The sequence below is a fragment of the Rhinoderma darwinii genome, chromosome 1 (assembly GCF_050947455.1).
Source record: "Rhinoderma darwinii isolate aRhiDar2 chromosome 1, aRhiDar2.hap1, whole genome shotgun sequence".
Lineage (NCBI taxonomy): Eukaryota > Metazoa > Chordata > Amphibia > Anura > Rhinodermatidae > Rhinoderma > Rhinoderma darwinii.
The window spans coordinates 563,796,667-563,821,605 of NC_134687.1; the positions used below are offsets into that span (position 1 = coordinate 563,796,667).

General features: G+C 42.1%; 1 protein-coding gene across 1 annotated transcript in view; it reads left to right on the forward strand.

The window, feature by feature from the left end:
- The window catches only part of CMYA5 (cardiomyopathy associated 5), a 121,990-nt gene extending 98,163 nt beyond the window's left edge, over positions 1-23,827 (forward strand). Inside the window, exons 13-14 of the mRNA XM_075854888.1 lie at positions 20,280-20,456; positions 22,479-23,827. Of these exons, the coding sequence (XP_075711003.1) occupies positions 20,280-20,456; positions 22,479-22,731 (430 nt within the window). The 3' untranslated portion in view covers positions 22,732-23,827. The remainder of the gene's footprint in view (positions 1-20,279; positions 20,457-22,478) is intronic.
- Positions 23,828-24,939: the final 1,112 nt, after the last annotated feature.

The following is a 24,939-nucleotide window of genomic DNA, read 5'->3' on the forward strand; positions in this document are numbered from 1 at the left end:
TGTCTTGTTATGGTGGCACAAGCCGGGCACCACATATTGGCATATCTATGGAAAAAAATCCCATTTTCACTCTGCAACATCGAGTGAACATTAATTTCTACAAAACACCTGCAGGGTTAAAATGCTTACTACACCCCTTGGTAAATGCATTGAGGGGTGTAGTTTCCAAAATGGGGTCACTTCTGGGGGGTTTCCACTGTTTTGGGCCCACAGGCGCCCAGAAACCAATCCAGCAACATCTGCACTCCAAATGGCGGTCCTTCCCTTCTGAGCCCTGCCGTTTGCCCAAACAGCAGTTTATGACCATATATGGGGTATTGCCATACTCGGGAGAAATTGCTTTACAAATGTTGGGTTCTTTTTTTCCTTTATTTGTTGAGAAAATGAAAAAATTTGCGCTAAAGCTACGTCTTATTGAAGAAAAAGGACTGTTTTTATTTTCACTGCCTAATTCTAATAAATTCTATGAAACATCTGTGGGGTCAAAATGCTTACTACACCCCTAGATGAATTCCTCAAGAGGTGTCGTTTCCTAAATGGAGTCCCTTTTTGGGCGTTTTTATTGTTTTGTCCCCTCAGGGGCTTTCAAATGTGACATGGCCTCCGCAAATCATTCCTGCTAAATGTGATCTCAAAAAGCCAAATAGTGCTCTTTCCCTTCTAAGCCCTGCCGTGTGTCCAAACAGCCGTTTATTACCACATGTGGGGTATTGTTTTACTCGGGAGAAATTGCTTTACAAATTTTGTGGTGCTTTTTCTCCTTCAGTCCTTGTGGAAATGAGAAAAAATTAGCTAAACCTAGATTTAAAAAAAAAAAAAATGTAGATTATTATTTTCAGGGCCTACTTCCAATAATTTCTGCAAAAAAACTGTGGGGTCAAATCGCTCACTATACCCCTAGATAATTTCCTCAATGGGTGTAGTCTCCAAAATGGGGTCACTTGTGGGGGGTTTCCACTGTTTTGTCCCCTCAGGGGCTTCGTAAAAGTGACATGGCCTCCGCAAACCATTCCTGCTAAATGTGATCTCCAAAAACCAAATGGCACTCCATCCCTTCTAAGCTCTGCCGTGTGTCCAAATATCCGTTTATTACCACATGTGGGGTATTGTTTCACTCGGGAGAAATTGCTTTACAAATTTTATGGTGCTTTTTCTCCTTCAGTCCTTGTAGAAATGAGAAAAAATTAGCTAAACCTACATTTTCTTTGAAAAAATTTAGATTATCATTTTCACAGCCTACTTCCAATAATTTATCCAAAAAACCTGTGGGGTCAAAACGCTCACTATACCCCTAGATAATTTCCTCAATGGGTGTAGTTTCCGAAATGGGGTCACTTGTGGGGGGTTTCCACTGTTTTGTCCCCTCAGGGGCTTTGTAAATGTGACATGGCCTCTCAAACCATTCCTGCTAAATTTGAGCTCCAAAAGCCAAATGGCGCTCTTTCCCTTCTAAGCCCTGCCGTGTGTCCAAATATCCATTTATTACCACATGTGGGGTATTGTTTTACTCGGGAGAAATTGCTTTACAAATTTTGCGATGCTTTTTCTCCTTTAGTCCTTGTGGAAATGAGAAAAAAAATCGCTAAACCTACATTTTCTTTGAAGAAATGTTGATTTTAATTTTCACGGCCTACTTCCAATAATTTCTGTAAAAGACCTGTGCGGTCAAAATGCTCACTACACCCCTAGATAATTTCCTTGAGGTGTCTAGTTTCCCAGATGGGGTCACTTTTGGGGGATTTTTACTGTTTTGTCACTGCAAGAGCCCTTCAAACCTGACATGGTGCCTAAAATATATTCTAACAGAAATAAGGCCCCAAAATCCACTAGGTGTTCCTTTGCTTCTGAGGCCGGTGCTTCATTCCAGTAGCACGCTACGACCACATGTGGGATATTTCCTAAAACTGCAGAAACTGGGCAACAAATATTGAGTTGCATTTCTCTGGTAAAACCTTCTGTGTTATAAAAAAAATTGTATTAAAAATTTATTTCTGCAAAAAAATATGAAATTTGTAAATTTCACCTCTACTTTGCTTTAATTCCTGTGAAATGTGTAAAGGGTTAAGACATTTTCTAAATGCTCTTTTGAATACTTTGAGGGGTGAAGTTTTTAAAATGGGGTGACTTTTTGGGGGTTTCTAATATATAAGGCCCTCAAAGCCACTTCACAACTGAACTGGCCCCTGTAAAAATGGCCTTTTGAAATGTTCTTGAAAATGTGAGAAATTGCTGCTAAAGTTCTAAGCCTTGTGATGTCATAGAAAAATAAAAGGATGTTCAAAAAACGATGCCAATCTAAAGTAGTCATATGGGGGATGTTAATTAGCAACAATTTTGTGTGGTATAACTGCCTGTCTTACAAGCAGATACATTTAAATTGAGAAAAATGCAAATTTTTGCAATTTTTCGCAAATTTTTGGTGTTTTTCACAATTAAATACTGAACATATCGAGCAAATTTTGCTAGTAACTTAAAGTGCAATGTGTCTCGAGAAAACAATCTCAGAATCGCTTGGATAGGTGAAAGCATTCCGGAGTTATTACCACATAAAGTGACACATGTCAGATTTGAAAAATGAGGCTCTGTCAGGAAGGTCAAAAGTGGCTAAAGAGGGAAGGGGTTAAGAAACAACCTGTGCACATTAATATCCGTACCCTTCCCAGGCATAAAGCCTGTTTGGTCAGGATGAATGAGGGATAGTATAACTTTGTTTAATCTGGTAGCTAATATTTTGGCAAGTATCTTGGCATCTGAATTAATCAGCGAAATGGGCCGATATGAATCAGGAAGAGTCGGATCCTTCCCAGGCTTCAACAACACCACAACTAGGGCCTCTCTCATAGATGCAGGCAGAACCCCCATCTCCAGAGCAGCAGAATAGACTTCCTTAAGCCTGGGCACCACAACCTCACAGCTATCCTTATACCAATCAGCCCCCAGACCGTCAAGTCCCGGGGTTTTTCCAGATGGCAGCAACTGAATTGCACTAGTGATATCCTCCTCTGTAAGCGGGCTGTCCAACTCCTTTGCCTGCTCATCAGTCAAACGCCATAGGGGGAGGTCATCTAAAAAGAGCTCTATATCCTCCGGAGGCCCACTACATCTGGAGCTATATAATTCAGCATAAAAATCACCAAACACTTTATTCAAGTCTTTAGGGACAGTACACAGAGTTCCCGCAGAAGAAAGAATAGATGGAACAACAAGTAGTTTTTCTTATCTCCTCTCACCAAATATACATGGTGAGAGGAGATAAAAAACTAATTTACATCGGCACATACATTGTAATCGCCGGTATGGGGACTGCAAACAGCGGTCCCCAGTCACTGCTCCAAGCCCTCAGCTACCTCCGGCAGCTGAGAGGAGGGAGCTAAACCTCCCCCCGGCGGCGCTACTTTATTCCGATGCAGTGACGTAGAAAGTCTATTGCATCGGAATAAAGCCCGTTAGTGACCGACGTAGAAACACTATGGGCCGGTCACTAGCGGGTTAATGGTCAAAAAGGCGTGTTTAATTAGAAAATATCTAAACAGACCATAATCGGGGACCTTGTACAGTCTCTGCAGTTCCGTAAAAGTTTTTAGTTGTGCATTATTAAAAACAGTTAGGTCCAGATTTATTAGGACAGTGACACAATCTTCATGATTTGGGATCTGCATGCCACCACATTGGATTTGAAAGAAAACAATTGAGATGCAATTGAAGTGTAGACTTTCAGGTTTAATTCAAGGGGTTGAACAAAAATATCCTGATAAACGTTTAGGAATTGCAACCATTTTTCTATACAGCCTCCTCATTTCAGGGGCTCAAAAGTAATTGGAGAAATTAACATTACCATAAATAAAATGTTTTTTTTAAATACTTTGTAGAGAACCCTTTGCAGGCAATGACTGCCTGAAGTCTGTAACCCATGGACATCACCAAACGCTGGGTTTCCTCCTTTGTGATGCTTTGCCCGGCCTTTACTGCAGCTGTCTTCCGTTGTTGCTTGTTTGTGGGTCTTTCTGCCTTTAAAGGCAATGTGTTGCCAGAAAAACATGTTTTTTTTTTTAAATTAAACATTTAGTGTGTGGGTGATTAAACATTGTTCAAATTTTTTTTATTTTTTTCACGAGTCAGGAAATATTATAAATTGGATTCAATTGGATTCAAATTTATAGTATTTACCATTTCTGGTCACTAGATGGAGCCATTCCCAAAAATATGTGGTAAAGCAACCACATAGCTTTTCTGCTGCAAAATTGGGTAAAAAGCCCTCGCTCTAGTGAGCTCTCAGCATCCCCCCCTCCTTTACCATATTGTAAATTAGCAAAGACTTGGCGGACATTCTTTACCATAACCCTGCTCCAAATAAACCAGGTCTTGTCCGGGTGAATTATACTATTCATTACCTTCATCAGTCTGCCGGCCAGAACCTTGGCCTACAGCTTGATGTCAGTACTCAACATTGAAATAGGCCGGTACGATTCTGGCAAGAGAGGGTTCTTATTTTTCTTAGGGATCACAATAATTTCTGTGGCCTCCATAGATTCAGGAAGCCTACCGCTAACATAGGAAAAATTAGCTGTTTCCACTCGAATCGGGATTCATTTATCCTGGTATAACTTATATAGTTCAAATGGAATTCTGTGTTTCCTCACAGATTTGTTACTTGGCGTTTCCAGCAAGGACACTCTCAATTCCTCCGATGTTATCGAGTGGTCTAACATTGATCTTTGTTCGTTATCAATATTAGGGAATTCCATTCCATCCAGATAACTATCTATGCTATCCTCAGAGTCTTTTAACCTAGAGCGGTACAGGTCTTGATAGAATCCTCTGAATTCTTCTACTACTTCCCTAGCGTCATGAGCAAGTTGCCCCTTTGTATTTTTAATAGCGGAAACAGAATTAGAAGGCCGTTGGTTACTTACAATATGGGCCAAAAGTGTACTTGATTTGCTAGCTTCAAAATAGTATTGTTTGCAACTCAAAAGAATTTCTGATTGTGCTTCCTCCTGTATCAAGTTTTCATATTTCATTTGGGAGACTTTCCATTGAGGTTCAGTAGCTTCTGAAGGATTATGTACATATTACCTTTCATCCTCCTCTAGTTTTTTTTTTAAAATAATATCTCTGAATATACTTTCTTTGCTTAATAATATTTTGTTTTTTTAAAACAATTCCCTTAATGTATGCTTTTAGGGTATCCCATAATATCGCTGAATCTGGGTAACCCGAGTTGACTTCCAGAAACACTGACAATTCATTATCTATCTCGTCTAATGAAATTTTTACCAAGACTGATAGAAAAATCTTATATACCTTAGGCTATATTCACACAGGCGTTGCACATCTCGGATGTAAAAAACGGTAGTTTTTAACGTCCAAGGTGCGTCCGTGCTCTGCGCTGCGGGATGCGATATCATGCATCCAACATAGACTAGAGTCTCAGGGATGCGTGAAGTGTGAAAAAATAGGACATGTCCTATTTTATCACGGACCCTTCATGCGGTCCGTTGAAACAACGGCCGTGTGAACGGCCACATTGAATTATATAGGTCCATGTGACGGACGTTGTTTCAATAAGGCCTTACTAACCCGTCTAGGACTCAGATCAAGCCCGACCAAGAGGAGCATAGTCTGAAACCCCACACGGTTCATAAGACTTTCTTTATATACTTCAACATTAGTTCATTAGTTCATTAATGAACTTGTAAAGCATGAACATTTTTAGCATGTTGGCTCCTCATCCACCATATATCATGCCAGCCCAGTTCAGATGTTAAACATATTAACTTAGTTGCTGACCTTTGTGATATTATTGGATTTTTCCTGAATGGATCTAACTTGGCATCCATGACTTCATTGAAATCTCCAATTATTAAAAAGGGGCGTTTTGGTTCCGATATCAAATATTGCAAGACCACCTTGATCACACATGACGAAAAGGGGGGTGTATACCACTGCAAGAACACCGATTACTCCATCAAAACATCCATAAAGGATGATATACATTTCTTCTGTATCGATAAGGGTGTCTTATGGAAACTCCCCTGGAAAAAGACGTGTATACCGAATGGTAAGACTGGGCTATCCAGCCTCTCTGAAAGCTGCTAATTTTATCTTTGACCAAATGGGTCTCCTGAAGACATATAATAGCTGGGAAGTAATTCCTAATTAAAGAATCTCTGTCACCACATTATAAGTGGTCTATCTTGTACATAATGTGATCCGCGCTGTAATGTAGATTACAGCAGTATTTTTTTATTTAGAAAAACGTTCATTTTTTACAGAGTTATGACCTATATTAGCTTTATGCTAATGACTTTCTTAAACGGTCATTTAAAACGAGATTATGCTTGCCTTGCTGTAAATCTTACACAAACGTTAGCGAAGTGTCAGGATTCTGAATAGACATCACGTCCTGGCTGGAGGTGATGTCTATTCATTGTCAGGACACTTGGGTAACGTTAATGTGTGTGTATGTGGCTGCACATAGTGATCTAGTAAGATTACTATGTGCTGTGTAAATGAATGGGGAGAAGTGTATGACGCTGATTGGTCATCGTCATGCACTTCTCTCCACAACGCCCAATTGGTCAAAAAGTAAAACACGCCCAGTTGTACATTAAGAAAGTCATTAGCATAAATCTAAAATAGGTCATTTATAACTCCATCAAAAATGATTGTTTTTCTAATTAAAAAACACTGCTGTAATCTACATTACAGCGCCGATCACATTATGTAAAAGATAGGCCACTTATAATGTGGTGACAGAGCCTCTTTAAGTTAAAGATAGTGTACCTCTTTAGTCTTGCAGTGGCCCCCCCCCCCCCCCCCCAATGTTCCATGACACTATTTTCAGCATGGTTCCGCTTTATAAATGGCCAACAGAGAAGAAAAAACGAAATACAATTTAAAAAAAAAAGATCCTCTCTCATCTCGCTCTACCATCTCTCCCCCCATGCAAACAAAGGTAGATAAATTAGGACACCACTAGGGGACCCAGTATACCAATAATAATGGTGAAAAACATAAAAAAGATTAAAAGTTCGGCCATTGCTGCCGGCCCCCCCACTAAGCACCCATAGTGATCGTAAACTACGGATTTATATTTAGAACCCTTTAGAGTCCAGCCAGTGATCTGCCTCCATTGCTGATTGAAAAAAGATCATAGTTCCTTCGTGGGAGATGTTTAATTTTGCTGGATATATAAGCAAATATTGATTATTTGCCTTGAACAATCTCCTTTTGGTCTCAAGAAAGCTTAGCCTGAGCTTATTTGTTGCCATAGAGAAGTCAGGATAGATAGAAATCCAGGCCTCATTAGAAAACAAATCTCCCTTTTTCCTCTTTTCCTGGATAATCGCATCCCGATCCAGATGACATAATAATTTTAACTAAATAGGCCTAGAGGAGGCACCTGCTGATCTAGATTTGACCGGGAGCCAGTGGGCTCGTTCTACACAAAAATTTTTAGAAAGGGACTCTGGTCCAAAATCCATTCCTGAATACATTTTTCACAGTCTTTGTTTTCCACCCCTTCGGGGAATCCCACAAATTTCAGATTATATCTCCTAGCTCTATCCCCCATATCCGTAAGCTTATTTTCTTGGAGTTTAACATCCTGTTTAAGTTCCGTAACCTCCGTTGATAGTACGGCCATAGAGTCCTCCAGGAGGGAAATCTGCCCTCAGCCTCATCAATTCTATTGCGAATTACCAACACATCAGACTTTATTGATGAAATATCGAGTTCTATCCCATCCAACTAAACATGCAAGCCCGTAACTTTACAGTCTGTTCCTTTTTAAAGCCTTAATGACCGCCGATAAGCCTTATCACGGCGGTCATTAGTGGGCTTTATTCTACAGCGCCGCCATTCCACGGCACTGCATCAGAATAAAGTAAACAGAGCATCGAGTTGTCAAATCTCCCTGCTCTTAGCTGCCAGATGTAGCTGAGGGCTGGGGGCGTCCCTGCTCAACCGGTTGAGATCGATATTAGTATCGATATCACCCGTTTAACCCTTCAGATGCGGTGCTCAATAGCGTGCACCGCATCTGAGTGGTTTTGGAGAGAGGGAGGGAGGGAGAGAGTTTTGGAGAGAGGGATAAGATCGCCGAGTGTCTGTGTCTCCGATGGCAGCCGGGGGGCCTAATAAAGGCCTCCAGGTCTGCCTGTAGTGAATGCCTGCTAGGCTATGCCAGAGGCATGTCCTAGCAGATGCCTGTCCGTTTTAAACGGACAGGCAGTAATACACTGCAATACAAAAGTATTGCAGTGTATTATAATAGCGATAGGATGATCGCATATTAAAGTCCCCTAGTGGGACTAGTATAAAAGTTAAAAAAAGTTGAATAAAGTTAGTACAAAAAAAATAAAAAAATGAAAGACCCACTTTTCCCCCTTACAAAATGCTTTACTATTAAAGAAACACAATAAAGCAAAAAAGTTACACATATTTGGTATCGCCGCGTCCGTAACGACCCTGACTATAAAGCGGTTACATTATATAACCCGCTCGGTGAACACCGTAAAAATTTCAATAAAAAACAATGGAGAAATTGCTGTTTTCTGTTAATCCTGACTTTAAAAAAATGTGATAAAAAGTGATCAAAAAGTCGCATCTACTCTTAAATGGTACCAATAAAAACTACAAGTCCCGCAAAAAAAAAGCCCTCATACAACTTCATCGGCGGAACAATAAAATAGTTATAGCTCTTCATATATGGAGACGCCAGAAAAAATAATTTTGAAAAAAAGTGTTTTTACTGTGTAATTAGTAAAACATACAAAATCTATACAAATTTGGTATCTTTGCAATCGTAACAACCCGTTGAATAAAGTTATTGTGTTATTTATACCACACGGTAAACGACGTAGACTTAGGGCACAAAAAAAGAGTGGTGAAATTTCAGGTTTTTTTCTATCCCCTCCCAAAAAAAGTTTATAAAAGTTAATGAATTATATGTACCCCAAAATGGTGCTATTAAAAAGTACAACTTGTCCCACAAAAAACAAGACCTTATACAGCTATGTCGACGCAAAAATAAAAAAGTTATAGCTCTTCAAATGTGACAATGGAAAAACGTAAAAAATGGCTTGGTCATTAGGGCCCAGAATGCAAGCAGGGGGAAGGGGTTAATGTATTTAGTATCTCCTGTAGTATCAGAGGGTTATCTAACCCTTGGGGTTCCGTTTGAGACCCTGGATTAGTATCTGAGGTATCCACAATAATAGGTGTGACCACTTCTCCTAAAGAGCGTATTGAAGTAGTACCTTTATCTCCTTGCTTAGGTGTTAAAGCAGGCAAAGTTTTATTTGTTGTTTATATGCCAGAAGACAGCGGGGAGCTAAGAAATTTATCCAAATTTTGGGAGTTTTTCTCTTTCTCGGATTCTAGTAGACAATTCCCCAACCTGTGTTGAAAATTGCCCTTTTCAGGCTGTTTTTCAGCCGGCATATTCAGGGCGTTTATCTTCCCTATATAAAAGCTCCGCAACTCAGGAGCAGCTCAGCAGCAATGGAGAAACTTAGCAGCAGTGGAAAAGTTTAGCAGCCGTAGCAGAATTCAGCAACAAGGAAGAGACTCAACAAGGAAGGAGGAACTCCGCAGCGATAGAAGAGCTCCACAGCAATGAAGGCGCTCAGCGGCGTTGGAGGAATTCTGCAGCCATGGAGGGTCTCGACAACAGTGAAGGATCTCACTGGCAATGAAGACACACATCAGAGGTGGGGGCACACAGCAGCAATGGAGGAACTCTGCAGCAATAGAGGAACTCAGTCGCAATGGAAGAGCTCAGCAACAGTAGAGGTGCTCAACGACAGTGGAGGAACTCGGCAGCGAAGGAGGACCTCAGCAGCAATGGAGGAACTCGGCAGCAATATAGGAACTCGGCAGAAATGGAGAAACTCTAAAGCAACGAAGGAACCCAACAGCAATGAAGAAACCCAGCAGCAATGGAGGAGTTTGGCAGCAATGGAGGAACTCAGCAGCCATAGAGGAAATCAGCAGCCATAGAGGAACTCAGCAATCATGGAGGAACTCAGCAATGGTGGAGGAACTCAGCAACGGTGGAGGAACACAGCAGCCATAAAGGAACTCAGCAATGATGGAGGAGCTCAGCAACGATGGAGAAACTCAGCAGCCATAGAGGAACTCAGCAGCGATAGAGGAGCTCAGCAATGATGGAGGATCTCCGCAATGATGGAGGAACTCGGCAACGATGGAGGAACTCGGCAACGATGGAGGAACTCAGCAACGATGGAGGAACTCAGCATCTGTGGAGGAACTCTGCAGCAGTGGAGGAACTCTGCAGTAATGTTGGATCTCAGCAGCAACGAAGGCATCCTGCAGCAGTGGAGGAACTCCACAACAATGTAGGAACTCTGCAGCAATGTAGGAACTCTGCAGCAGTAGAGGAACTCAGCAACAATGGAGGAACTCAGCAACAATGGAGAAACTCTGCAGCAATGGAGGGGCTCCAGAGCAAATGAAAGAAACCAGCAGCAATGAAGGAGCTCAGCCACAATGGAGGAACTCATCAGCAATGGAGGAATTGTACATTGCTGGAGGAGTTTAGCAGTAATGGAGGCACACAATGAGTGATGAGTAAATGCAGTACAATGAGATTAGCATAAGAAACGCCTAGGAATCTTAAGCAAACACCGCAGTTAATAAGGAAGCAGGTAGCTCTCCGTAGTGTCCCACTTGGCATACACTTCCAGCATACTCCTCCAGCCCCATCAAACAGCCACCAGAGTCCCACAACAAACTTGCCTGTGCATACTGAGTCCCGCCGAACCTCACCGCATACCTGCAGCAAACACCATGCTCTGAACAGGTGAGGATGGGAGAGACGAGAGAGCTCACGGACGCTCGCTCACATGATCATCCAGCGCCGTATCCTATCTTAATACATTGTAGCCAGATGAACGCTGGGTGCTGCCGAGCAAAATTTTGTGCCACCCATGCCCCCCTGCAGATAGCGCTACCCCACCCCTGTGTATAGTCTTACCCCATCCCTGTAGATAGCACCACTGTAGCTCCTTCTAGCAGCGGAATCCCTGGCCAGAGCATAGCCAATGCTGTAGCCGGGGATTCTTTCCAGGAGGGGAGGAGCCCCTGATGCCACAGCCCATGTATGGACAGTGACGTCAGGGGCTACTCCTGGAGCATTGCTGACGCTCTAGCCGGGCAGCAGGAGCTTAATTTAGTGCCACACATGCCCCCCTGTAGATAGCTCAACCCCCCTGTATATAGAGCTACCCCCCTGTAGATAGCGCCGCTGTAGCTCTCTCTAGCAGCGGCCAGAGCATTGCCGATGCTGTGGCCAGGGATTCTCTCCATGCGGAACCCCTGATGCCACAGTCCATGTATGGATAGTGAAGTCAGGGGCTACTCCTGGAGTGGAATCCCCTGCCAGCAGAGCGTCGGCAACACTCTGGCTGGAGATTCCGCTTCTAGAGGTAACCCCTGACATCACTGTCCATATATGGACTGTGGCATTAGGGGCTCCTCTTCCTGGAGAGAATTCAGCATTGGCAATGCTCTGGTCGGGAATTCCGCTGCTAGAGGGAGCTACAGTGACGCTAACTACAGGGGAAGGGGGTAGTGCTATATACAGTGGGGGTGGCACTATCTACAGAGGGCGTGGGTGGCGCTATCTACAGGGGGGCGTCAGTGGCGCTATCTACCGGGGTGTTGGTGGCGCTATCTACCGGGGATGCTGTGTGGCGCTATCTACAGGGGGCTCTGTGGCGCTATCTACAGGGGGCTATGTGGCGCTATTTACAGGGGTCTGTGTGGCACTATCTACAGGGAGCTGTGTGGCATTATCTACAGGGGGTACTGTGGCATTACCTACAGATGGCACTGCGCCATTATCTACAGGGGGTGTGTGGCACTATCTACAGGGCACTGCAGCATTATCTACAGGGTCTGTGTGGCACTATATACAGAGAGCAGTGAGCCGCCAGCTACAGGGGGCGGTGTGACATTATCTACCGGGGGTGTGTGGCACTATCTACAGAGGGCACTGTGGCATTATCTACAGAGGGCACTGTGGCATTAACTACACATAAAATTCATCTGTTTTTAAAAATTCGTCAAAAACGGAAACACGGACACGGAACGGATGCAAAACAGACCGAGACTGACATTTTTAACGTCCGACACCCGGACACTGTTGTGTGAATAGAAACAACAGCAATCCCAGTGTGGTGTGGGATTGGGTAGCTGTAGGGTCACACGCTGCGGTCACGGTTCACTTATGTTGTGTTTTTAAACCGCAGCAAGTCATTTTTCAATAGAAGTCGATGGTGAAATGTTTGTTATGGACAGACTGCTGCTGTTATATTACAATGTGTGTTTTGTGCAGTTAACTGCATCTTCATAATGTCCGACTGCATGCAGTTAACCCCTTAAGGACGCAGCCTAGTTTGGGCCTTAAGGCTCAGAGCCCATTTTTCAAATCTGACATATTTCACTTTATGTGGTAATAACGTCGGAATGCTTAAACCTACCCAAGCGATTCTGAGATTGTTTTCTCGTGACACGTTGGGCTTCATGTTCGTGGTAAAATTTGGTCGATATATTCAGTGTTTATTGGTGAAAAATTGCAAAATGTAGAGAAAAGTTTGAAAAAATTGAATTTTTCAGAATTGAAATGCATCTGCTTGTAAAACAGACGGTTATACCACCCAAAATAGTTACTAGTTCACATTTCCCATATGTCTACTTTAGATTGGCATCATTTTTTGAACATTATTTTATTTTTCTTGGACGTTACAAGGCTTAGAACATAAACAGCAATTTCTCATATTTTTAAGAAAATTTAAAAAGCCTTTTTTTTTAAGGTACCTCTTGAGTTCTGAAGTGGCTTTGTGGGGCCTATGTATTAGAAACCCTGATAAAACACCCCATTTTAAAAACTAGACCCCTCAAAGTATTCAAAACAGCATTTAGAAAGTTTTTTAACCCTTCAGGCATTTCACAGGAATTAAAGCAAAGTGGAGGTGAAATTTGCAAATTTCATTTTTCTTGCTGAATTTCAATTTTATTCATTTTTTTTCTGTAACACAGAAGGTTTTACCAGAGAAACACTACTAAATATGTATTGTCCAGATTCCGCAGTTTTTAGAAATGTCCCACATGTGGCCCTACTGCGCTCATGGACTAAAACACAAGCCCTAGAAGCAAAGAAGCACCTAGTGCACTATAAATGACATATTCACTTTATTCTGCGTGGCGATACGATTACGGCGATACCAGATGTTTATAGTTTTTTTTATGTCTTATGGCGTTTGCACAATAAAATACGTTTTGTAAACAATCATTTACTTTTTGTGTTGCCTTATTCTAAGAGCCATAACGTTTTTATTTTTCAATCAATAAAGCCGTGCGAGGACTTATTTTTTGCGTAACGAACTGTAGTTTCGATCAGTACCATTTTTCGGTACATGCAACTTTTTGATCTCTTTTTACTCCATTTTTTGGGAGGTGAAGTGACCAAACAATTGTGATTGTGGTTCGGTTTATTATTATTTTCTTTTACGGCGTTCACCGTGCGGGATAAATAACAAAATAATTTTGTAGTTCAGGCCGTTACGGACGCGGCGATACCAATTATGTATCGTTTATTTGTTTGTTTATATATTTTTATTAATAATAAATGACTGATAAGGGAAAAAGGGGGATTTTTACTTTTAAAACTTTTATTTTCTTATTTTTACACAACTTCTTTTAACTTTCTTTTTACTGTATTACTTTGTCCCACTAGGGGACTTGAGGGCAGGAGGCCCTGATCGCAATTCTAGTACACTGCACTACATGTGTAGTGCAGTGTATTAGAACTGTCAGCTACTCACTGACAGCAAGCATAGTGGGTCCTGACGTTGTCAGGACCCACTAGGCTTCCGTCTATGGCATAGCCGGACGCCATTGTTTGGTGTCCGGTTGCCATAGTCACCATCGCCGGCCGCTATCGCGTAGCAGGCCGGCGATGGCAGCTTAACCCCTAAAAAGCCGCGATCTCTATAGAACGCGGCTTTTAAGGGGTTAATCAGCGGGGACACAGCGATCGGTCCCCGCTGTAGGAGCTGTGACAGCTACTGAACAAGACAGCAGCTGTCACAGCGCCTGTATGTGTCGGGAGGACGGCCGAAACGGCCGTTACTCCCGAGACGTACTATTAGGTCATGGAGCGCGAACGATACAGCTGCCATGACGTAATAGTACGTCCAGGAGCGGGAAGGGGTTAATGACTGCGCTGCAAAAGTTGTTGCTGAACTGCTTGCGTTCTTGCTAACAGTTCTGCAATGCATTGTAATGAACTATATACAGGAAGCACCTAACAAACTTCAACACAGGTGAAAACTATGTCCATCAATTATTTCCTTTAAAAACGCAACAGAACTGCAGCATTAATTCACACGAGCGTATTTCACGTCCGTCTTACGCGCGTGAAAATAATGCACGTCACACGGACCTATGCAAGTCAATGGTGCCATTCAGACATTCAGTGTTTTTCACGCAGCGTGTGTCCGCTGCGTGAAACTTACTGCATGTCCTATAATTGTGTGTTTTTTGCGCATCACGCACCCATTGAAGTCAATGGGTGCGTGAAAATAATGGACGGAATGTATGGAGTGCCTGCCGGCAAACAGAGCCCTTGTTTCCCAACTACCAAAATTAAAATAACAAGTTTTATTTGGTATAGACGACCATAAACAGACTACATAAAGGTTAAAATTCCTGGTCCATTGCTGATTGAAATCAGCATAGTGCAATGTGTAGACACTCGAAAAAGCAAGGTGCTAGCGACTGCAGACCGCAACACCACGCTGTAAGTTAAATTACTAGAGAATCAGCAAGACCAGAGGTTAAAATTCAAAAAAGCCCCCCCGACATGTTTCGCTACCGACGTAGCGTCTTCAGGGGTATCGGGGTTAGTGGTCACGCTTTTTTACGCGCGCACACGTTCGTGTGATATAAGGCCTTACAGAGACAAAAAACCGCATGCAGTTGACCACATGCGGTTTTCAAACGCAGCAAAACCACGTCAACCACGCACTGTGTGGCCTTACCCTAAGGGTGCCAAAAACTATCTACTCCCTGAACTTAGGGCTAGTGTTTGGCATCTTTGCAGGTTCACAAGGCTGCTTTGAAGATTTGATCTTAGGTGAGGTCAGTGAACAGCAGCAGCCTTCTGGGCTCTCTGATGGTTCTGTAGTAAAAATTGTGAAAAGCCTAATGGCAACTGATAAATTTTTGCATCAGTTTTTACATCAGTTGTAATCACTTGAGAGGCAAAAAACTGATGGGGATGCAACTGATATATGTGCATGCACCCTAATCTGGGTCTTTTTATGATATTAGTGGATCCAAAATCATTATCATTTTATTTACTCCATCTCTTCCCGAAATTCAAATGAATCCAAAGTTTGTTTTGTCAGGTGACTAGGACTAAAGATGATTTTACACAGCCCAGATACTGGCCCGAAACAAACGAGTGCTCATCAACAATACAGCGCGTCGATCAGCACTCGTTAGCTCCATTCACATGGATGTGTCATCTGAAAATGACCTATTGTTTAACCCCTTAAAGAGGCTCTGTCACCACATTAAAGTGGTCTATCTTGTACATGATGTGATCGGCACTGTAATGTAGATTACAGCAGTGGTTTTTATTTAGAAAAACGATTATTTTTGACGGAGCTATGACCTATTTTAACTTTATGCTAATGAGTTTCTTAAAGGACAACTGGGTGTGTTTTACTATATGGCCAAGTGGGCATTGTGGAGAGAAGTGTATGATGCTGACCAATCAGGGTCATACACTTCTCTCCATTCATCCTGACAGTGAATATACATTACCTCAAGCCAGGACGTGATGTCTATTCAGAATCCTGGCACTTCGCTAACGTTTCTGTGAGATTTACAGCAAGGCAAGCGTAATCTCGCGAGATTACGCTGTAAAATTTCATTTAAAATGAGATTACGTTTGCCTTGCTGTAAATCTCACAGAAACGTTAGCGAAGTGTCAGGATTCTGAATAGACATCACGTCCTGGCTTGAGGTAATGTATATTCATTGTCAGGACACTGCAGTAACGTTAGTGTTTGTGTATGTGGCTGCACATAGCGATATAGCTATATCGCTATGTGCTGTGTAAATGAATGGAGAGAAGTGTATGACGCTGATTGGTCACTGATTGGTCAGCGTCATACACTTCTCTCCACAACGCCCACTTGGCCAAAAAGTAAAGCACGCCCAGTTGTCCATTAAGAAACTCATTAGCATAAAGCTAAAATAGATCATAACGCCTTCAAAAATGATCGTTTTTCTAAATAAAAAACACTTCTGTAATCTACATTACAGCGCCGATCATATTATGTAGAAGATAGGCCACTTATAATCTGGTGACAGAGCCTCTTTAATGACCAGGCCATTTTGCGTGTTAATGACCAAGGATTATTTTTTGCTTTTTCACGGTCGCATTCCAAGAGTCGTAACTTTTTTTTATTCTGTCGACATAGCCGTATAAGGGCTTGTTTTTTGCGGGACGAGTTGTATTTTGTAATTGCACCGTTTTTAGATGCTTATAATATATCGATTAACTTTTATTAACTTTACTGTAGGAGAGAATTGAAAATAAGCAGCTATTCCAGCATTGATTTTCACGTTATAAATTTACGTCATTTACTATGCAGCGTAAATAACATGTTAACTTTATTCTATGGGTCAGCACGATTAAGGGTAAGATGTAAAGGTTTTATATGTTTTCCTACGTTTGCACAATAAAAACCCTTTTAGAAAAAAATTACTTGTTTTTGCATCGCCGCATTCCAAGAGCCGTAACTTTTGTATTTTTCTGTCAATGTGGCCGTATGTAGGCTTGATTTTTGCGAGCCAAGGTGTAGTTTTCATTAGTACTAGTTTGGGGTACATAGGACTTATAGATTAACTTTTATTTAAAAAAATTATGAGGAGAATGGGAGAAAAGAGAGAATTATGCCGTTGTTTTTTGCATTTTTTTTTGGACGCCGTTCATCCGGCGGTTTAATGAATGTGTTAATTTTATTGTTCAAGTTGTTACGATCGCAGGGATACCATATATGTGTATGTGTTATTTGTTTTGACACTTTTACTAAATAAAACCACTTTTTGGGCAAAAAAAGTAGTTTTATTTTATTTTGCCTGTAAAAAAAATTTTTGTTGTTTTCACAGGCCTTATTTATTTAACTGCTTTACATTTTTTTTTTTTTAGTCCCACCAAGGGACTTCACTATGTGATCTATACTTAGTATACCAAAACATTATTGCCTGTCAGTGTAAAACTGACAGGCAATCTATTAGGCCATGCTGGAGGCATTTGCTGAAGGAAGAACTACGGGACTTTGTTAGGCACCCGGCTGCCATGGAAACCCGACGGTGACCCGCGATTTCTTTGCGGGGGCGCCGATGGTTGACAGAGGGAGCTCCCTTCCTCTGTCAAACACATTAGATGTCGCTGTCGCTATTGACAGCGGTATTTAATGGGTTAAACTGCCGGAATCGGAGCACTGGCAGTACCCCCGCGATCAGAGGACGGATATATCCATCCTTTTGCGGGAACTAGCTCCTGCACAGGACGGATATATCCGTCCTTCGTCGTAAAGGGGTTAAAGCAAGTTTTTATGTTAAAACATATTTTTCAATATTTTTTTTTTATTTTTTTATTTAATTTTCTATGTCATTAAGTATATCAAAAAATAATCCTAAAATCTTGCAGTTTCCTTCTGGCCACTGAGCCTCACAATAGACTGACCCTTCCTGTTCTGTAGAGATCACTTCTCAGCAGTCATCTCATTATCATCACAGGCAGGATTACAATGAAAGGTAACACCTACTCTATATGTAGATAGAATCCACCATTGACAATAGGTTATAGACACAGCTCCCCTCCTCCCTCTCCCTGCAAAGTGACCTCTGCACAAGGCAGAAATCTGTCCCATAGAAGTCAATGGGACACCTCCTGTTCACAGGTTCCTATGGTCCATGTGGCTGCTGTAAAATATATGTCTAAATGCTGTTAACAGCTCAGGAAAGATGGCTACCCCCATAATCATGCACACAAAACAGACAAAAAATGTACAATGAAAAAATAAAAATAGTTTAGAAAAAAAGAATATGTTTCACTATCTAGTTTTAATTGGGAAAAATAGGTAATACATTCCCTTTAATGTATAGGGACAAACAATCCCTAACAACCATTCGTCCCATACATTTAAATAATATCAGCTGCACATCGCCCTGTTTACACAACTAGCAAACAATTTTTGGCCACATAAAAGATCTGATCAGCCGATGAACGCTTATTTGCCCGGTCATTGACCCGGATAAAAGGTGCATTGTACAAAACGGTATGGCCTCCATGCCACAAGTTCCGTCGGGTGCCCTATGTATGGAGCTATTATCCCCTAGAATTAATGCTCCACTACATAAAAGAAATCTATGGATATTTATGAAAATCTATAAAGTATGAGTGTAAGTTATAACAAAAGGCAATTCAACACTGTAGTCCATGGCAATTTAAGGGGGCATGTGTGAAGTCATGAAGACTGAAGAGTATCCCATATAAGCCACTTCGAGTCGCAAAAGTAACTGGTAACATTAACATATGTAGCATACAAAGCCTTGCCCCATGTCAGCTTTTTTGGGGATCTGCTCAGTGGGCAATATTAATGCCATATATTTCTACACTTGGAAAAATTTGAAACAACATACACTTAAGGGGGGATTCACACGAACGTGTATTCGGTCCGTGCGGGCCGCGTGGTTTTCACGCGCCACGCACAGACCAATACAAGTCTATGGGGCAGTACAGACAGTCCGTGCTTTTTGCGCAGCGTTTGTCAGCTGCGCAAAAAACGCGACATGTTCAATATCTCCGCGTATTTCGCGCATCACGCACCTATTGAAGTCAATGGGTGCGTGAAAACCATGCAGGTCGCACGGAAGCACTTCCGTGCGAACCGACTGAAACAGCGCACCAGCTGTCAAAAGGATGAATGTAAACAGAAAAGCACCACGTGCTTTTCTGTTTCCAAACATCCAAACGGAGTGTCTTTTTAGATGAGCGAATCCGGACAACCGAACCGAACCCGGCAAAAAAATTTCCGGTACGCGACGTCAGGAGATAGTCACTTTCCAGGGTGCTGAAAGAGTTAAACTGTTTCAGCACCATGGACAGTGACTTCCGATCCCAATATACACGAACCTGTAAAAAAAAAACAAAGTTCTGACTTACCGATAACTCCCGGCTTCTTCCTCCAGTCTGACCTCCCGGGATGACAATTCAGTCCAAGTGACAGCTCCAGCCAATCACAGGCCAAGCACAGGCTCCAGCGGTCACATGGACTGCCGCGTCATCCAGGGAGGTGGGGCCCGATGTCAAGAGAGGCGCGTCACCAAGGACGCGTCACCAAGGCAACGGCCGGGAGGGAAGTTCTCGGTAAGTACGAACTTTTTCTTTTTTTTTAACAGGTTGCTGTATATTGTGTTCGGCATTCACTGTCGAGGGTGCTGAAAGAGTTACTGCCGATCAGTTAGCTCTTTCAGCACCTTGGACAGTGACGGGCGTCGACTAGCCTCATCTCTATGATGGCGGCTGCGCGAAAATCACGCAGCCGCGCATCATACACGGATGACACACGCAGCTGTCAAATGGTTTTTGCGCGCGCAAAACGCTGCATTGTTTGCGCGCGCAAAAACGCAACGTTCGTCTGAATCTGCCCTAAGAGCGATTTAAAAACAACATGGACACTCTCTCTTGTATAGTCCCTTGATCAGTTATTCATACACCAGAGCTGTGGGAATAGTCAGTCATTGCAGAACTGCCGACCTTGGGACATAGGTATGGTGTGCGGAGTGGTTTTCAAAAGCCCATGTACACATAGCGGAAAAATCCTGCACATTATTATGTCAAAGTGCAATGGATAAAATCCAGTGTATATCCGCAGCAAAATCTGCATTAAACATAAATACCATTATATTTGAAGGAAGCTAATGGTTCCAGAATGCCTCATTACCAGCAGCCTATTACCCACCGATGGGCTTCCTCTGTGGCTAGTATGTTTTTGTACCCAAGCCACGTGAGATACCATGCAGCGTATTATGGAGAAAAAATTTTAAGTGAGAAAAATGTCTAGGAATTTATTTTTTATGCTTTGCTCTATCTGCTGGATTAATATTTAGACTGGTTACTATGGCTGTGGAAGCTGATACGTCATTTCCTTTTTTCATCTTTGCAGAATTCCTTTAATTCTCGGGGAGCTGCTGCCGGCTAAAGGACAACATTACTGGGAGATGATGGTTACAGAATGCAGTTCATACAGCGTTGGTGCAACATTTCATCCTTCTCCAGATGAATCTGCCACAACACAAGACAGTACATCATGGTGTATGCAGTGCTCCAGCTCCTGCACAAGGTAATAGTCTGCTTTGTAACACAAGATATTGAAATACATTGCACTTCTGTTACACAGCAAATTACACGGCACTGAAAATCCACAGCAATTCACAGACATGTGGATGGGGCTTTAAAAACTCTATCCTTATATAATGGACAAAATAAATGCGCAATTGAGCGCATGCTCCAGATTTTCTAATCCACAGCATGTCAATTCTGTTGGGCATGTGTCGCAGATTTTTACCACAATTTTCAGCACAAGGGCAATGATGAATGATGCAACCACATAAGTATGTCACATGACTGCATGGACATGACATCACAAGGACAGATTTTATTCATTGCCGAATTCTTGGAAGCCCCTGGAAGGAATGCATAGTTCAAATTCGCATGCAAAATCTGCATCAAATTTTGGATGCAACAAATGCAGATTTTGATGCAGATTTGCAGCAAAATCCGAAGCAGAAATAGTCCAAAAGCAAAGAAATATTCCAGCTTTTGTCCACCATCTTAAATGTAGAACTTGCCCAGGCATCAGAAAGGTTGGCGTGGCCAGATTGCATCTGTTAGATACATCTGCAGGGAGGGGCATAAATGACCGGTTGGCGCGAGTCTTACATCATTCAGAGGAGGCAGTCAGGGGGTGATTTAGTCCAATTGCACATGACCGAATGCCACTCGGTCATGGCATCCGAGTGGCACCCAATAGTTTTCATGGACCCATTCATTTTAGTGGGTGAATCGGGTGCGTGAAAACAGACTCTCTGATACGTGTAAAGATAGGACATGTCCTAGCTTTCCATGGATCACAGACGGGACTCGGGTGGCACACACGGTCATATGCATTAGGCCTAAGTGACAACAGCAGAATACGCAGGGCTATGCGGAATTGCAGGTGTCTTCCAGTACATTTCTAGATTGTTGCCTTAAAATGGCCCAGTCACATTCTGCCTGAATTTATTATTCAGTAACCTACAAGAGACAGTGACATCACACAACACGATTATAGGTGAGAATTTACATGGAAAACTTTCATTCTCACTGGAGTTTCCCTTTAAATGTGATGAGTGAACGCAGCCAAATGAGCCCATGAGAGCTAGTTATTGTTGTGCCTGATGTGCTTTAGTGAAAAACTAGCCTCTCAAAAAAACAGAATAAATAAACATAAAAGAAAATGCTCTGGGCCATGATTTCCCCTTAGTAAATGGGTTCTATGGATGGCATCATGTTATTTAAAAGGTTTTAGGCTTAACAATTGTGAGGATGTGATCCATCATTAATGAAAGCCCTGCGGAAATAGCTGTACTGTATTGTTCATTGGTTAAACACATAAAAACATATATTTACTGTGCATAGACCACAGGTGAACTATTATTTGTTGCATTTATAGGGGTTTCCAGAAATGTGGTCATGGGTAAAGGCTGTCCTTGTGATGTCATGTCCATGCAGTCATGTGACATATTTATTTGATTACATCATCCATCATTGCCCTTGTTCAGAAGGCTCTGAAACGCACAGGTCCACACAGAAGCAAAGCCCATGGACAATGTTACATGATAATAAGGATGACCTTTAGGCTGGGTTCACACGAGCACATTAACGTCCGTAATGGACGGACGTATTTCGGCCGGAAGTCCCGGACCGAACTCAGTGCAGGGAGCCGGGCTCCTAGCATCATAGTTATGTACGATGCTAGGAGTCCCTGCCTCTCTGCAGGACAACTGTCCCGTACTGTAATCATGTTTTCAGTATGGGACAGTAGTTCCACGGAGAGGCAGGGACTCCTAGCATCGTACATAACTATGATGCTAGGAGCCCGGCTCCCTGCACTGAGTTCGGTCCGGGACTTCCGGCCGAAATACGTCCGTCCGTTACGGACGTTAATGTGCTCGTGTGAACCCAGCCTTACCTTTATGTAAACCATATGGCCACAAGTTTTGTATAATGTCTAACCTAAAAAGGACATACACTACCTTTTATCAGACAGTGCTATGAATATAATACAGTACTGTCTATAACATGCAGATATTTCCTTTTCCAGCTTTTCTTACAGATTCCTTCACAATGAAATATGGAGTGAAGTTCATTTAACGGAGCCGCCAGTCCGGGTCGGGATTCTCCTGGACTACAGGAAGGGGAGACTGTCTTTCTACAATGTCCAGAAGGGGCAGTTGCTGTTCACCTTTAGACACAAGTTTACAGAGGCAGCTCACCCCACATTTGCCTTGGAAGCCCCTGGAGAAATTCACCTTCATACTGGAATCGAACTGCCTCATTTTGCCAAGCAGAGCTAGCACCCAACTCCCAGAGGTGTTCAAATGCTTAAAAGCCATAACTTGTGTTTACTAGCCCCTGCTTTATAGCAGAGTCACTGTGTGCGGGGATATAGGGGAATAGTACAATTACTGTTAATATTCGACATAGCACAAACCTGATTTTTATGCAAACATGGTTTCTCTGGGGGGTTGTTTTTGAATTGTTTTTCTCAGCTTTTCTTCCAGGTTTATGTAGGGCAAGCTGGACATTATCAGTAATGGTGGTAGGATCAGTGAGAGTGGGTAGGATTTCTGATCTCTGCATAGAGAACTGTGAGTAGTTCAGATCAATAAAGCCTAAGCAAAACTCTTTGAAGAGAGTAGATTCATGTAATTAGATGTCTTAATGCCAATATCTCCTGTTATCCTAAGGAAAAGATCATTAACACTTAGCAAGGTTAAACTGAACTAAGCGGATATTCTGACTGAACTCCGCTCAGACTTTTTAACAAACTTGACTATGAGAGAAAATAAATATATTTTCTGAATAATCGGAAAAGCCTAAAGGAAATCTCCACCTTTTAACATCATGTTGTTTTTATGTCCAAATTTCTATGCTGATTAATTTCTTAATACTTCCTTATAGCAGTCAATGCTCCATTTTTCTCATACAGAGCTGTATGGACATAGAGTCAAATTATAAAATTCTGGCTGCGTGAATCCACCACTAGAGGGAGTGTAGGCGCTTAAGGCATACTTATTTAGCAATCGAATGTACAGTAAGCTCCTATGCTCCCCCTTGTGGTGACTGCAGACAGGCAGAAATTTCTCATTCTACTGTATTATCTATGCAGAAGATTCAGAGTTCTGTATCAGAAAAAACGAGCTCTGACCACAGTAAAGATATATTAAGAAATCAATCGACAAATTAATTTGGATCTTTTTAGATTATTAAATCAATTATTTTTTTTCGAGGGCGGACAATTGGAAAGTAAAGCCGATATATTACGAATTTGCTATATTTCACAAAAGGATGTCACTTGTCTCTGGTAGTCTTGTCCTAGTATGCAGTGCCCACCAAAAGTTCCAGAACAACATCATAACTTTTGAACGGCTCGAGGTAGAGGGTCGAAATTTGGTGGGATTTAATGGGGTCATAAAATCTACCAGTTAACGCCAAAAAAAAACACCCGAGGACGGGGGCAGCAAAATCTTAAATGGCACGGGGGGTCGAGTGGGGGCTCATTTGAAAGCTCTTTTCAATCCTAAAACGAAGCTGCAAACGATTTTGAGATAGGATTTTTTTTTCGCTGAGATATTTAACGTTAAAGTTATCATCTTCATTATCGGATACCGCCAATGTTAGCATTACCCTAAAATGTTAGCATTACCCTCAAATGTACCGCGCAGAGGTCGCACGGTCGGATTTACATCTCATCGGGGTGCTAGATTAATGTGAGTCCCCTTGCCATACATAACAATTACTGTATTAAATCAAATGTTCGAACTGATGTCCTTCAACAACTTGACAGTGTCCTAAGCGAACGTAAAACGTGTCGATAACGTTATTTATAACATTTAGCGTGATTAAATTTGAAATGTTCACTATTCTTTCCCGCAGCTCGTCTAAGTTTGCGATCCTAGTCTCATAGACTTTACTTTTTAAATACCCCCAGTAAATAAAGTCTAATGGGGTCAGCTCTGGTGATCTCGGTGGCCATTCTATCGGGCCTCTTCTACCAATCCATTGATCAGGAAAATTATCGTTCAGAAGATTTCAAGCTCGCAGAGAAAAATGAGCCAGAGCTCCATCCTGCTGATACCAAACATTGCGTAAAGCTTCTCCAGCAATATTTTGAATAGCCGGTATCACTTGGTTTCTTAGCAAATTGCAGTAATTTTCTGCATTTATGTTTCCTTCAATGAAAAACGGTCCGACAATATGATTGAGCAATATTCCGGCCCAAACGTTAACCTTCTGAGGCTACTGGGTAGAGATGAGCGAACTTATGAAAAGTTTGGTTCGGCTAGTTCGCCGAATTTCACGAAAAAGTTCGATTCGGACCGAACCTGTAATTTCCGTGCGCCGAGCATGGTACTGTCCAGGGTGCTGAAAGAGTTAATGAGCTGCAATTTTAATGTAATAAAAAAAATATATAAATACGTTCATACTTACATTCCTCCTGACCGGCCTCCAGCGATGACGTTTCATCCATGTCGCCGCTGCAGCCAATCATAGGCTGTAGC